The following is a 14,642-nucleotide window of genomic DNA, read 5'->3' as shown; positions in this document are numbered from 1 at the left end:
ATTTTTGTCTAGCTTATGAAGTTCCAGAATTATCCTTCCTAGATTCATAACCTCCCTTATTCCCTAACTTGTCCCTCGGGTAAATAACTTTCCGGGTAGTTCTCCTTGCAAATTATTGTCATCTTTATAATGTTGTTTTTCTTAATTGTCTTAAATGTCTATTTTACTTGAAGCTGTATTTTGTACTCCGTTTTCACTATTGTTTTTAGAACAAAATTTAATTTCTCTACTTGCAACGGGTTTTAACGAGAATTGTTCACCAATGCCCTAAAACTCACTGCAACATTCTATTTGTTAATACTTTCAAATATAAATATGTTATTTTTATTGGTTTTGTATTCGGTTTGACTAGTCGTTAGTTTTGGGTGAATGTTCCTTTAGAAATAGTTTTTTTTCTTTAACTGTTTCAAGATACGTATGATGATAAATTTTTTGAAAATTTGGATGGTGTCGCAAATGCTTTGGATAACATCGATGCAAGTAAGTTGCCACTGATGAACTTCTTGTGCAATTTGACAAAAGTGCAAGATGTTATTGATAGAGACATCTCGTAAAAAGGGCTGCTGTCGCTTAGAATTGGAAGTTTTATGCTCAACTCCATTTTACCAAAGAATCAATGCACCAGGTTCAAATAGACATTGAATTAAAGTGCTTTCGGTTACCAGGCTCCGAAAATTGTAGTAGGAGTGTTAACTTCTCATTCGCAAATGTATTTAGGTCAGTTTTCAAACAAATTTATACAAACAACATAGTTTATCCAATACTTGGTTTTCCTTCCTTGTTTTCAGAAATGACAGTTTCAACCTCCTCATACTTAGACAAGTCTCTAAGTAACCTGATTCATTTTGCTACATTTGTAACAGATGATAGAAAATTTTCCTGCTTTTTAACTTACAGGAATGTACATGGACCGAAGATGTGTTTATTATCAAAAGCCATTGCTAGAATCTGGAACATTAGGCACGAAAGGCAACACCCAGGTACAATTGGCATGTCTCTAAAGTAAAAAAAACATCCCTCATGTTGATTTTTTTTCTCAAGAATTTTGAAGGTATCCCCGCTGCCTTTTCCAACCCCCTTTACGTTCGATGTCGCAATTTAGAATCTCCTTGCAGTCACTTTCAACAATATTTCGCTTCAGAGAAGGTTTATCCTCCCGTTTTATAATCCTACCGTTTCTTCAATTTTGGACTTGGTCCTGTCCCAGCCCCCCATATATTTAAAATCCTAAATCACTGACCTTATGGTAAGCATTTTTCCGCTCTGAATGAAAATCTCCAGATTGATTTTCCTGTATTTACCGCCTTGGGCTTAATAACGTTCTTGAAATCCAAATTTGAGAAAGGGGGTTGGTGCTTAATAAATGGAGACGTTGAAAGTAGGGATGTTAAAGCATTATTTAAACAACGAAGTCGTTAATATTTTGTTGTTTATTGTTATTTATAAGAACGTCGCTATTGCAAATTGATTATGTTCCTTGGATATTTAAGAAAAGTCTTTGCTCTTTTGCTGCTCGACCCTTTGTTTAAGTACTGCGTTCCATATTATATTAAAGCCCTTTTAATCCCTGGATTGTGTTAAAGATGTGTGTTATAAAAGCTGAAAGATGGGTGTACATTAGAGGGGGGGTGTTAAATAAAACTTGGGGGTTCAATAGAGTCTTAACCGTATTTTTCTAAGCCTTCTGTGGCGATATTTGCCAGAATTTTTCTTTATGAAATAGGTATTATATACTTGTTTCAGTAATTGGAAATTTCTTGCTTGTTGTTGTAGGTTGTTTTGCCTCACGTTACTGAGTCATACGGCTCATCGCAGGATCCACCTGAAAAGTCAATTCCTATTTGCACTTTAAAGAATTTCCCCAACGCCATTGAGCACACTATACAGGTAAAGAATTTCATTGTTTTTTGGCTGCGTCATCCAAATCCCCTGATGCAGATGAATTTATTTTAGTGTTTATGTCTTTCTTTTCCTTTTTCCGCCCTTTTTTGTCAGCATATAGTTTGTAAGAAAACTAATGCTCAAAAACTGCTAATACTTAAGACCACCTTAAGAATGATAGCCTGGCCCTTAGTCAAGTGACAATATGTATCGGTTTTTTCTCACAATTCTTAAACTTCAAAGGTAAATATTTGAACTTGCCATTATATAACAGGTAGCCTTTTATTGCGAATATGTCTCAATTATACAACACTAATTCAAGAAAACACTAAAGCTCAGACTTCATAATTTTTAGGTATTCTTGTGGATTAATATCTATTCATACATTTCTGCTCTTTTTTATGTACTCGGAGTTTTTATTTTATACGGCAAACAAATTGTTGAGAGAACCTTTTTTCCCTCCAGCTTTACCCTTACATCAATTTACCGTTTCATTTTAGTGGGCAAGGGACTCTTTTGAAGGGCTGTTTACCAGACCAGCTGAGCTAGTCAACCAGTACCTCACGTGAGTAGTCGTGAATATGTAATGAATTAGCACCTCACTTAAGTTGTAATGAATATGCAGTGAATCAGTACCTCGTGTAAGTAGCATGGAATATGCGGTCGTTGTTTTCCCTAAAAATATGCATAAAGCCTTACGCAATTTCAGTTTCTAGCTCAAATTTTTATTGCATATATGCATTTTTTGCTTCTGCATTTAGTTCTTATTGTAAGCTAGATACTTTGTTAATCTACCAACAATTTCATCTTATCTTTCGCTGTTGGGTTTACCAGTCATTCAAAAAAGCCTATTCGGGATATTGTATTCAATTTTAAGTAGCTTTTTGAATCGTTTTTACAGAGACGCCAAATTCATGGAAAGGACCGTCAAGATGCAAGGAATGCAGCTCGTATGTGCATATCTTATACTTTTACTTTATATTGCCATCCCGTTAAAGAAGTACCGTAAATCCTCGAATTAGCCCCTTGGGGGCTCATTTATTTTTGAAATTCTTGGATGGGGACTTATTCGAGGGGGGCTTATACAAGGGGGGGGGGGTTTAGGGGGTGCTTATTCGAAGATAAACTGTAATTATTCATTCTAGTATTGTGTTTATTTCAACTCCAGCCTATTTCGCATCAAATATCGCCCCTCTGATGCGAGCTCATCCTTCATTTCCGTTGTAGATCGAAACATTAGAAAGCGTTAAAAAGGCGCTTGTCAGTGAGAGACCTAAGAACTTTGAGGACTGTGTTGCCTGGGCTAGACATCTCTTCCAGGAATATTTCCATAATACCATCAAACAGCTGCTATTCAATTTCCCTCCAGATCAGGTAATTTTGATCAATTATATTTCAATTTGCATTTTTGAATATCCAAGTTAAAGGGGCTGTCTCACGGGACATGGACAGAGGAAGTTTATGGGTGGAAGCCAAGCACTACACAGGGGACCAATATGAAAAGCAGCGGAAACTAGCCATTTCAAATCTGCGACGCTATCCTGTTTTGTTTGTTTTCTGTTAATAACTGTCATTTTTCATTTAAAGAAGGATTGCAAGGCCGAAACGACAGGCGTTTTCTTAGCGCGTTGGTAGTGGCAAATTAATTGGTGGTGAAGTTTTTGCAGAAATCACCCGAATAGACCTATTTTACCAATCCGATTTATGCGCTATTTGCACAACAGGTTGCAGGACGATTTTGGATTAATCCGTTTTTCACTGTAGTTTTTTATCGATTTAGCAAACAAGCTCTGGTCAGCCATTCTGGTCAGGCCCAAAACGATGTCCTCATCCGCTAAAGTTCGATCCAACTAACGTGAGTATTTTACAATGCTTTTTCTCGGTTCTATGTAAGACAAGATGGATATAAAGTATGCCATATTTTCGTGTTTCTCTGCTATCTTCAAAAACAATACCTGTAAAGTTATATGATGTCGTGTTTTGCAAGATAGCATGAAGCTTGATCAAGGACTACTAAATTGAAATCATAAAGATAATTTTATTTTGATCAAATTGTTTTTCTCTTCAAAGGAATCACACATGAATTTCGTCATAGCAGCAGCCAATCTCAAAGCTAAGAATTATGGGATTAAAGGTGACAATTCATTTAAAAATGACTCATTTCATTGCAATGTTTTTCATCAAAAACTCTATTCTATTTTTGTGCACATATTTGAAGCTCTATCGATTTCACACGTAACAACTAATTATGTTTTGTTTATGATTTTTGATTTTTAATCGTGACATTATTTTAATCCTTTGATTTTTAATCCTGAGTTCCAAAGTGATGCCATCAGAAAAATCTTTTTCTAGAATTTATCAATTTCGACAATCTTACCTGAAAGAGCAGCATAAAATGCCTCTTAAAGTGCGAAATCAGTTACATGTGTTGCGAATTGGCTGAGATGTTGCATCGGAAGCATCAACTCTTTCCCCATCAAACCTTTCTTATTTGGTATTTTTCATGGTACTTTATGAGCAAAGCTAAGATAACGGTAATCCGTTCGCAAACTTCATACCTTTTGTTGGCGAATATTTCCCAACCTTTTTAACACATTTAGCTGATTTTCACTATAAGTGGTACTTTGTTGTGTTTATGCGGTGCAAATCTAAGTATTCCAACATAGTGCAAAAATGTTTTTTATGCGCGCGCATGCTGACGTGATTTACCTGCCCGCGAAAATTGTGTCGTTCTGTCCCGGATGCGATTGATATAAAAATATATGAGAAAACAAACTTTGAATTTTAACCTTACCTCTGCTTTATTTTTATGGAGTCAAATAGATAAATTATCTACTTAAGATACATTTATATCATTAAATTATGGCTTTAAAACCTTATTAATCTCTTCGTGGCCTATGCTTTACTGCCAAACTAAAGTATCCTATGCCTAGGCCTACTAATAGGCAAGAAGGGAAATATGAACAATTTAAAAAGTAAATTTTCAAGCGTTACCCAATTTTCCGCCTCTGAAGGAGACAATATACAAAAAAATTGAACTTTTGACTACAAGTATACAAAAATTCAGGATGCGGCATGGTGGAAATTTTTCACGATCGTTAATTCAAATATCGAACAAAACGTCCCATGTTGACCTTTCAAAATTTCGCTTTTGTTTGGTTTCCTACTCTTATAGAAAAATACCGAAGCGATTTCAAAATCGCGTTAAAAACAGCTACTTACATTCGTGACCAATCTATTTTAATGAAAAACTTCCATGAATATACCGCATATCCCAAAAAGTATGGCGGTTTTAAATCATCATTCAATCGCACCCATAAATTGACAATCCTAAAGTTAGGTATCTTTGCGGTGAAATTATGAACGTGACCCAATTTTCCAAATATGCCAACCAATATAATCTTATTTTTCGGGGCATGAAGATGAATCAATAAAAAAATCAGCGTGCGGCATGGTGCCGTTTTTGAGATAAAATAAATTTGAATTTTGAACTTTTTCTCCGTGGAACTGACAATATTTGAGGCATACTCACATGGTAAAATTTTGTATATAAAATGAGCCGATCAGGCTTTAAGTTCACTCCGCCATGCTCAGGTCTTTTGTGGTTGTGGTGACACAAAACCCTATAACATTGCACCTCCCAGGAGGCCTGGATCGGAATCAAAGTGTCCCATGGTCGGTTGGCGGGAAAAATTTTGCGCGTCGCCATTTGGCCGCAGCTTGCAGGCGCAAAAGCTCTTTGCACAGCGGCTGCAAACATTTTTGCTCTATGTTAAGTATTCCAAAAACATTTTGTTTGATTACGTCAGACATTAGCACTCCAGTATGTATGTGAAAGAATGGTTTCAAAACAATATGGGCTATCTTCTGTTGATTTATTTAAAAAAGACCAACAATTTTTTCCTTCGCTAGGCTCGTCCGATCATAGTTTCATTTTGAATGTTTTAAAAGCTGTGGTTGTTCCGGAATTCACTCCGAAGTCAGGTTTGTTCAGATTTGAGATTCTGTTTCTTAGAATATGCTTATTTTTCCTGTAAAGAGTACTTTTGATGCCACCTTATTCTTGCTAATACTTGCTCTAATACTTTACAAATAATATACGAGTACGAGAAAAAACAAAATACGAGTAATAGGCAAAGTGACCTCCTAAAAAACAATTATTATCAATTTATTTTGTGCTTTGATTAATAATTTGGTCTGATATCTTAGAAACAGTTGTTAAGTAAAATAACAAACGAAGAGAACTTGAAATTCGTGAAAAAGCTTTGAAACGAGCGATTTGTAGTTGCCAGGATTATATTTCTACGTGATATTTTAAAGATTTGAGTCGTTATAAAGTTATTAAATATAAATTCATCGTATTTTAGGCGTCGTGATTTCAGTGACGGAGCAAGAAGCTGAACAGTCGATTCAAGCACCCTGTGGTAAGTATGCATTTGCTGTTCTTTATAGAGTATACTTTCGTTTTGTCGAATTTTAGCAAAATGTAAGCAATCTGAAAATGATTAAATATGTTCAGAATATTTCAAAATGGATATGAAAACTGCTCAAGGGGAATCAAAAACTGTTTCAGTTGACTAGAGTACGAGGTATTGCGGGTCCTGTAGTGCACCTAACATCTCCTTCGCCTTTTGGTTCAACCTAGGCTCCTTAAGAAAATTTGACTTTTCCTGCCTAATGTTTCTTCCTGCAGGTTCTTAGATTATTAATTTTTTGCATGTAGCTACCTTTTTACTTCTGCTTGCAAAATTTCTTCTTTTGTGCCTAATGCATCTCATTTGGTTATCATTTCAATGGCCAAAGCAAGACTAAAGTTCTTTGTTTTCTTCTTTTCCATGAAGACGACGATCGAATAAAAGAAATAAAAGATACTCTGCCAGCGCCTGAGTTAATGAAAGGTTCTAAGATGTGCCCGGAAGAATTTGAAAAGGTTTTAATATTTCTCATGAAAAGTTCCTTATTCCATTTTAAGCCATGTTGTTTTTCCGTTGTTTTTTGCAATCTTTTTCCAGTATTCTTCCGCAAGTATTCTTCTGTCGTCATTCTTCCGCCAGTATTCTTCCGCCAGTATTCTTCCGCCAGTGCTCTTCTGTCAGTATTCTTTCATTCCATATAAATTACCTGAAACAAATTCTTGCCGCATCTTTCGTCTGATTTGGGTTTGTAGGTGTTTGAAAAACTCAACACGCCCCAAGCTCAAATTTTCTCCGTTTATGTTCGGATTTCTGCCCTTTTTGAAATCTCATATAAACTTTATAAGGGCCTTTAACTTCAACCGAGTTGAAACTCGGCCTGAGCAGAAATTTCTCATGTAAACTGCCTTTTGAAAGGTGAAATTGTGCTCAAAGCCCCAATATGTCTTCTATTTATTGAAAATTTCTCTACGCTTCTGACATTTTAACCTGTCGACAGGATGACGATACAAATTTCCACATGGATTTCATCACAGCCTGCTCCAATCTTCGTGCGTCGAACTATGAGATTGCAAATGCTGATCGACATAAGGTGCATATTTTTCTTCCCCATCCCTTGTAGTTTTCTGAAATATATTCATTTTTGGGGTACTTTATGATCAAACTTTTGGGTCCTTTTTTATCGACGCATTGTCGAGATGAAATTTTTGTTACGCCTTTTTGTATCATCAGTAGGGTGGGTTAGGGAAAAATTTGTAATTGAAAGCACAAAGTCAGTGACAATTTTGGATTGCATTTATTAGTTTAACTCTTATAGTTAAACGAACTGTTCAACATTGCTGCTTTTGGTGTGTGTTTCATTGGGTATGGGATTCATATTTTCGTACAGTTTTGGGCCAATAGAAGATTTATGCAGAAGTTTAGCTTGCTCTTCACAACAGAAGGCCATTTCATGTAAATGAGAAATGTATAAGATATAAAGAGAACCACTGTTTAATAAAGACGCAAAATAACTGTCGTCTTACTCTGTCGTTTTTGTTTCAATAATGTTCTTCGAGATCCTCGTTGAAATGGCCTACTTTTTTTCTATTTACAATCTCAGACTTTCTTATAGTTAACCTGTCTGATTAAACTATTAAGATAACAACACGCCTATGCTGTAAGCTATTAAGAATTTATTCACGGGTTGCCCATTATGCTGTTTTCTGGAGAATAAAATTGTTGTCCAACCCAGAGCAACCCAACCCTTTATTCTTAAACAGACAATCGCCTGACATCCTTGACAAAAAGACAAAGGCTCTTTTTAAAAAATAAAGATTTTCGCAAAGGAAAGATATTACGAACAATTAACCCACACGAGTATGAATCAAAAGTATTGTTTATTAGTGCTCGTCTGTCGTAAAGTGTTCGATGTCGAACAAGCAGAGCTGTACACGCTTTGGTGTGAACAACAGGACGGTTCAAAGTAACCAACTTAAGTTCGTCCTGCTATATACACCAAAAGCGTATACGAAAATGAATGTATACCGTGAATCCTCGAATTGCCCCTCCCTCGAAAAAGCCCCCCCCCCCCCCCCCCCTCGAATAAGCTCCCACTGCTACCGTAATTCTCAAATTGGACCCCTCAATTTGATGATTTTCGCCATCTGAGGTTGCCTATGGCGTTTTATTGAATTGCCACAACAAATTCATACTTTTGGTAGTAATTAATTGAAGGCTCATAAAGAAATTTCTACTAAAATAAACGAGGTCTTTTAATAATGTCTTCTTAATGTCAACAATAATTCTATAAGCCCCCCCTCGTATAAGCCCCCCTTCCCCTCGTATAAGCCCCCCCTCGAAAAAGCCCCCATTCAAAAATATAAAAAATGAATAAACCCTCAGGAGGCTAATTCGAGGATTCACGGTATAAAAGGAAAAATCAAATTTAGAGAAAAGCTTCTTTTTAGAAATGAAGGTAAAGATGAGTTAATTGCACGACAAGTTTTTAAGACTATTTAGGAAAGTTATCCTCTTATACTAAGCCTGTAGAAAACTATTTGACTCCGACAATGTCGACCATATTTAGGAAGTTTGTGTTCTCTTTTCTTTCAGACGAAACTGATAGCTGGCAAAATCATCCCGGCGATAGCAACAACAACCTCTTTGGTTACTGGGCTTGTCTGTTTGGAGTTGTATAAGGTGAGATACGAATGCGGTCAGATCTTTGATTCTTACAACTACTAGTATTATCAACTTCTTTAATTTTTGGCGCTTAAAAAGCACAATAAAAACTAGTAAATGCTAACGTATTCCACAATTTATTTACAAATACTTAGTACGAATTTAAAAAAATATCAATTTAATTTACAATAAGAGTTATTTTTATCACATCAATTAGAAATGATAATTTACCTTTGGTAAAACGGGGGTTGACTATGTGGGGGCTTTGAAATGTTTCCTTGAGCTTTTGAGTTCTGTTCATTTGTTTATCAGAAGGTGCTGAGATTTAACTTTGAAGCTTCTAAGATCGTGTTTTGATAAATTTTCTTTCAGCTTGTTGGCAAGAATAAGAAAATCGAAAATTACAAGAACGGATTTGTAAACCTTGCTTTGCCATTCTTTGGTTTCTCAGAACCACTACCTGCGCCGAAAATGACTGTGAGTTTGAATTTGTCGTCATTTTATTTTATCGTCAATACTTCTCATATTCTCTAAGAAGTATCTGTATCATATCTCCATGAAAATAAATATTTTTGTTTAGATATTGTGATCAGACAAACTTTGTAAGCAGAAGCGAGTTTCATACACAAATTTTAAGCCTTTCATTTTCTTTTCATCAACTGTCCTCTGAACAAGAGGGGCGATTTCTAAGTTACCTCAAATTTTAACTTAGTTTGCTGCAAGCCCTGTGTGACAGGGACACTTAACCACATTTTAAAAATGTTTCAAGTTTGATGGTCAAGTATTTCAGTTTTTGCTTGAAAATGTTTTTAATTTCTCTTTTCTATTTTTTATATATTTTTTTCATTTTTGTGCTTGTCTTTTTATGAAAACTCTATTTTTCAACCCCTCCCCCACTTTTACTTTTTTTCTTTTAAGGTTTGGAGCAAAGTCACATACTGAACTGTCCTTTCTTACCATAAATGAAATGGCTGTTAACCTAAAAGACAATAGCATCGAAACAAATAATAGTCAGAAATTTGTCCTAACTTTCAAATGTTGTCAGAAGTTTTCATGCAGGCAGATTTTAATTTCTATCTAGAGTTTAAATTGTGCTACTCACAACTTTTCTTTTTACTTCAGTACAACGAAAAAGACTTTACACTTTGGGATCGATTTGAAATTGTTGGCAAGAAAGCAAACGGTGAAGAAATGACTATTGGCGACCTCATCGAATTTTTTAAGGCAAGTTATCTGAGTTAATTTTGAAGATAAAGAAATTGAAGTGAAAATTGCGACCTTTTATTGTACTTTCCTTTGAGTTTCCGTCTAGATATGGTCATTTATTTAAAATACCTTAAAAAGAAAAAAAAACAGGGGAAAACGACAAAATTTTCCAAAACGGTCAGGAATTGTTTCCTACTTAATTTTTCCCGATTCTTCTGTACCAAGTTTGTATTTTCCTCACTTTCTAATTCCTGTTTTTTACCGCACTTTGGACTAAACTATCATATATTTTTATAGCTGTTGGTTAAGTTTGAAAAAATTATTTTGCCAACCTGAAAGAGTTTGCCAATGTAAATTTTATTGCATGCTTCAAATGAAAGTCGTGGAGACGTGTCTAAATTTGTCCCCGACTTAATTTGTGCCCAACTTTTTTAAGCCGATTTTCCCCGTTAAGGTATATATGTATTTTATGCCATTGATGCCACCCAGTTACACAATCCCTTTATTTAACGAATATTTCATACTTTTCCAGACGGAACACAAACTTGAGGTGACAATGATCTCCCAAGGGGTGTCGATGCTCTATTCATTCTTCATGCCACCGGCAAAGATGAAGGAGCGGCTCACAAACCCGTGAGTATTGAAAATTTACCATTTCTTATTTCTAGTTGATTTCAAAGGGGAAAATTAATCCACTGGGAGTAAGGTATATTTATCTAGGACCTGTCCTACACGATGCTGTATTTTGTTCACAACGATTAGTGAAAACTTCGGATTTGAGTTTGAGTTACATGACTCTCCGCAAAGGTCCTCCGCAAAAATGTGAAGAACAGCTAGAGTACAGCAATAAATAGTCGAGTATGCAGAATTGCAGAATGGCATACAAGTCAATCCGACGTTGGATAATTGAATCCGATCAAATGTGAAAATTAATCAATCCTCTTGTAATTTTGGCCCTATACACGAGGATGAAGATTTGAATGTTATGTTGTAGCCTTGAATATATCGATTAGACGTTTCCGGCATAACCCATCCTAACTAGTAACAAACTGGCGTACAGTAAGATGGTTAGAGAAGAAAAAGAACGAAAATGATTAAGTTATTGCTTTAACTCAATTCGTAATACGCAGGGGCGGACACTTGGTCAAAAGTTGGGGGGGGGGGGGGTGCAAGACTATTGTTTTAATAAGATGAAGTCACATGTCCCCATTGTTTTAGAACAAAAGACCTTTGTCCTCCAAAGTCTTTGGGGCGACCCCCTCGCCCCCAGGTGTCCGCCACTGCCAATACGCAACCATATTCGTTTGGTATGCACTTCTGATTCCAATATTTTTCTCAACCTTTACTTTTCTCATTTCTCTTTCATGAACGCACATTCAGTCCCCAGTGTTGTGATCTGGTTTTGCCATTTATTTCAGTGTATCAAGCATCGTAGAGAAATTGTCAAAGAAAAAAGTGTCCAATAAACACATAAAGCATTTGGTCTTGGAACTTTGTTGTAATGATTTCGATGGTGAGGATGTTGAAGTCCCGTATGTGAGGTACAAGTTGCCTTAACTGAGCAGATAGAGACTAATTGCACTTAGACATTTAAGAGAGGCTTTATCGTATTTCGCAAGACAAAACTTCATTTAGAAAAAGTGCCTCAGTTTGTAAAATGGTACTTAAAACTGCATATTTATGGTCACAGTCATCGCTAGGTTAAAATTCTTATTGATTCAAAATTAAGCCGTTTCATTTATTCCTGCCTCGTTCTACAATCGTCGTTTTGAATCTGCTGGATAAATCCAATTTTGACGTATCAAAAAAATAGTTGGCTCGCGCATTAACGGTCGCGAACATGGGCTCCGACGCAGGCTGGAAGATTGGGGGGGGGGGGGGAGAGAAAATTTAACAATCATAACAAAAAAATTTGAAAAAGCTCTATTGTTTTGCAAAAAAGTGGGGAGCATGGCCCCCGACCACCCCCCCACCCCCCCTGCGTCGGAGGCCCTGGCAAAACATCAACAATTTGATTGAAGCAGTTAGAAAGCAGAATTTTAGAAATTATCTGTTTTTATGCGATGCAAAGAAGAAGGAATTCAAAAACGAGTTTCTTGGTTTGCTTTGATGTTTATTAGCAGTCATAAGACGATGTGAAACAGCTTGGAGAAGGGAAGCTTCACTGCAATCAACTCTAGGATAACATATTATATGAAAAGAATATGTCTTTCGTATTTTTATTTGTTCATTAGTTCTATAAAGAAAGTTGATCATTGAAATCCTACAGATTCAATGGTTTTCATACAAGGCCTTCGAGGCTGCCCGTAAAATAGCAGCAATAAATTGAGATTACAAGGCTAAAAAAAGCTGAATAGCATCAGAAAATTACCCACGATGATGCATTAGATGTGAACGCTTCAATGCGCTTTTTTCCGCATCACAAAATTTTCTTTGCTGTAAGAGTAATCTATCTGTTTACAGTTAAAAGTTTTATTTCTTCGTACTTTGTATTATTATGAAAAGGGCTTCATTTATCTAACGTAGCAATATCGTCATAAAAATGTCCTGCATGCTGGTCTCGAACTGATCGGATCTATTTCAGTATGAATTTTATTTAGAGCGAAGGAATATAACCAACCATCTCCTTAAAGGGGCTCTGTCAAAAGGAATTCCGCGTGGCAACACGCCAGTTGAGCCAAAAATTTTTGGGTGAAAAAACCAGCGTTCAATAGGAAATCCAAATGGAATAAAACAGTTTTTTGTATCTGTGCACATCGTGCGAAGCTTTCGCATTTTAGTATGTTTTGTGAAATGAAACAAATAATAAGGGTTCTTTCTCAAAAAATACGTAGTCTTTTCACCACATTTCTTTGAATAAACGATGGCGATGCAAGAAAACAAAGGCTACTTTTACAGCCTAGATACAGCAACTGGAAGGGAGCAGTTAATAGAAATGGGCCGAAATGACAACAAAAAACCTACCTTGCCGGTGCAAATTATGAGCAAAAACATTTTCTAAAGTTTGCAGGACAATTTTGGAGTAATCATTCTGTTGTTAAGTGTCTAATGTCATCTAAATTTACAAAGACAAACGGAATATCTTCGCTTCATTTCCTTAGCCTAGACCAAATTAACATACACTTTTCGTTGATAGTCAGTACATATGCTAAAATATAGCAATTGTCAGTTCCATGTTCGGTAAATGCACTCCAATAAACAATTTATCGAGCTTATTGAAGCACCGGAGCACCATCAGCCATTATCCCAATGTGCTTCTTAGGCCAAACACTTATAATGTCCTGTGTTTTTGGTTTGTTTACAAAACCGTGGCACAGCCTCTTTAAATCGATGATATTATGGCAGGCAGTGGTCATGCAGGACATTTCAGAGCTGAGACAGTCTAAGCTTTCTGCCAAACGTAGTACTGTTTGATTCTGTGGTAAGCTTGATTGAATGAAATTAAATCACGTTTAATATTTGACAGGGTACGCCTTTTCGTTGCCCTTTGGGATTTTTTGGCACAGATTGCACGATTGTGGAGTTCGTGTTGATTGTAGCAGCGCTCGAGTAAGCATTACATTGTGTCTTTTATACGGCCCGAGCAACAAGCGTGCAAGTGTGCAGTGGCCTTGGGTATGCAAACTTTATGTTGGCATAGTTTTTTTCTTCACACGTTACAAGACACTTCACACGTTACTTACACACTTTGCTTGGACTTGTTGAACCAAAACCAAATGCAACATTTTGTAGAAATCAACAAACTGGAGCGCTGGGTGGAAACGGTATTGAGCCTACTTCTGAGTTAGTTTTCCTTTTTTAATGCTCCTTGAGTTAATGCTCCAGATTGGTTGTAAAGCCTTATGGAGTAAACGATTGAAGATTAAAGGTTGAAGAAGACAGCCTGAAGTTGGACTGCGAGGAGCAAAGGTTTTTTCATGCGATGCAAACGACTAAATTGGCGTTTTACCTGGTTGCATTCGGTTCTTTTGCTTAATTTAACGCTAAAGTTGGTGAGATTTTTGTCAGTTTTTCCTCTCGAGTTGCATTTTATTTACTCGAATTCGCATTTATGTACGAAGAATCGAGTACACTGTGTTTTTAAACAGTGGAATGTCTTTTAAGAGATGTGCGCCTTTTGGTGAGCAACCAAAGTCATTTACCTTCTTTGCAAATCTATGAGATGAATTTGTTCATGGTTGTTTGACAAAAACAGTAACCAAGGCTAGGTAGTATGCCGCAACTTTGTAGTAATTCTATTTTTGCTGATTCAATCCAGGCTTATCTAAAAATGCTATAGCTAATGCAGACACGGATTTAGACTGACGCACAGGAGACGGTCACAATTTCAAGTTCAGATTTTTAAAGTGAAACCCAGTAAAAATATTAATTTTCAGAATTTTGTAGATCATTGCAAAACTGCTTGACAGAAGCTCGTGGGGACGATCTTTCACGGCTGTTTTCCTGTCATCAACTGTAAACCGTAACCTAGTAAAAGTT

The 14,642-nt window shown here is 36.3% G+C and overlaps 1 protein-coding gene across 1 annotated transcript in view; it reads left to right on the top strand.

The window, feature by feature from the left end:
• Window positions 1-11,891, top strand: part of LOC135686148 (ubiquitin-like modifier-activating enzyme 1) — a 28,229-nt gene extending 16,338 nt beyond the window's left edge. Inside the window, exons 18-34 of the mRNA XM_065202333.2 lie at window positions 412-480; window positions 898-980; window positions 1,774-1,887; window positions 2,382-2,446; window positions 2,783-2,831; window positions 3,109-3,255; window positions 3,662-3,736; window positions 3,952-4,015; window positions 5,794-5,865; window positions 6,249-6,305; window positions 6,723-6,811; window positions 7,294-7,386; window positions 8,889-8,975; window positions 9,330-9,434; window positions 10,080-10,181; window positions 10,696-10,796; window positions 11,582-11,891. Of these exons, the coding sequence (XP_065058405.2) occupies window positions 412-480; window positions 898-980; window positions 1,774-1,887; window positions 2,382-2,446; window positions 2,783-2,831; window positions 3,109-3,255; window positions 3,662-3,736; window positions 3,952-4,015; window positions 5,794-5,865; window positions 6,249-6,305; window positions 6,723-6,811; window positions 7,294-7,386; window positions 8,889-8,975; window positions 9,330-9,434; window positions 10,080-10,181; window positions 10,696-10,796; window positions 11,582-11,720 (1,511 nt within the window). The 3' untranslated portion in view covers window positions 11,721-11,891. The remainder of the gene's footprint in view (window positions 1-411; window positions 481-897; window positions 981-1,773; window positions 1,888-2,381; window positions 2,447-2,782; window positions 2,832-3,108; window positions 3,256-3,661; window positions 3,737-3,951; window positions 4,016-5,793; window positions 5,866-6,248; window positions 6,306-6,722; window positions 6,812-7,293; window positions 7,387-8,888; window positions 8,976-9,329; window positions 9,435-10,079; window positions 10,182-10,695; window positions 10,797-11,581) is intronic.
• Window positions 11,892-14,642: the final 2,751 nt, after the last annotated feature.

The sequence above is a fragment of the Rhopilema esculentum genome, chromosome 6 (assembly GCF_057945365.1).
Source record: "Rhopilema esculentum isolate cy_ngs chromosome 6, ASM5794536v1, whole genome shotgun sequence".
NCBI classification, from domain to species: domain Eukaryota; kingdom Metazoa; phylum Cnidaria; class Scyphozoa; order Rhizostomeae; family Rhizostomatidae; genus Rhopilema; species Rhopilema esculentum.
Note: the sequence above shows the minus strand (reverse complement) of the source record. Positions and strands in the feature narration are given on the sequence as shown.